At 53.4% G+C, this 1,058-nt stretch overlaps 1 protein-coding gene across 1 annotated transcript; it reads left to right on the plus strand.

Annotated features, from left to right (window-relative positions):
• On the plus strand, window positions 1-1,058 carry TGME49_327400 (dynein heavy chain family protein; the record flags this gene model as incomplete). Its single annotated transcript, XM_018783098.1, has 3 exons — window positions 1-10; window positions 363-700; window positions 1,040-1,058. Coding segments are annotated over 3 exons (367 nt in total), but the record flags the coding sequence as incomplete, so codon positions are not given.

The raw sequence follows: 1,058 nt of genomic DNA on the forward strand, positions 1-1,058 counted from the left end.
CCCGCAGTCAGTCGCTCAGTCTCTCCACGTTTCTCTCTCACACACCCGCGGTCCACTCTGGCGGCAGACGAGCGAACGGAGTTTCGGCGCTCAAACTGGTTTCTTCCTAGCTCAATTGCGCCTCAGGAATCGCCCTGGAAGACGACTGGCAGGCAAGAAAGAAGGCCTTTTCTGTCGCCTTCTCTTCCTCTGCAGTCACATCGTTTGCAAGCGTCGTCTTGCGAAGTCTGAAGAAACATTTTGCCAGACTCCTCTCTTCCTGTGCGTCCCTGCGCTCTCTCCTTTCTTGCTCCCTTCCTTCAGTCTCCCACCGTTCCTTTTCTCTTTTCTGTCTTTCCGGCGAACGTCTCTTTCCGGTGCAGATTCAAGACCGTTGACACATCGTGGCGAGTCCTGATGCGCCAAACGTCTGAGAATCCTCTTGCCCTAGAGGCTTGTTCAGTCGCCGGTCTCCTGGATAAATTGCGCGAATCGAACAAGAACTTGGAAAAAGTGACGCTTGGACTGAATTCCTACTTGGAGTTGAAGCGCAGTCTCTTTGCGCGTTTCTTCTTTCTGTCGAACGACGAACTGCTCGAAATCCTCTCCGAGACGCAAGACCCCACACGCGTCCAGCCATTCCTGTGCAAGGTCTTTGAAAACATGCACAGACTCGAGTTCGACGAAGGCATGAATGCTGTTGCCATGTTCTCTGCAGAGGGTAAAAAAACGACGGAGAGACGCAGCAGGGGCGCACGGGCATGCGGGAGATTCAGTCGTTCGTTTCTGGCTCCTCTCTCCCGAGTTCTCTCTTGTTTGCTTCCTCCATCTCTGTCATTCTCTCTCTACTTCTGCTTCTATCCAAGGCGCGTTCTCTTCTCCACTTCCTCTCCCATGCGACACACTCCGAGGAGCGCTCCACGACTTGCGCAGTGTGAGACTCCCGCTGAATATGGCTTCCGGACCTCTCTGCGACTCTCGTGACGACGCTCTTCTCGACTGGATTCCACTTCGCTGTTTTTCCTTCTTTTCCTTCTTTTCCTTCTTTCCTCCTTCTCAGGAGAGAAAGTGGAGTCCCA

Source organism: Toxoplasma gondii, assembly GCF_000006565.2.
Source record: "Toxoplasma gondii ME49 unplaced genomic scaffold asmbl.1678, whole genome shotgun sequence".
In the NCBI taxonomy this organism is placed as follows: Eukaryota; Apicomplexa; class Conoidasida; order Eucoccidiorida; family Sarcocystidae; genus Toxoplasma; species Toxoplasma gondii.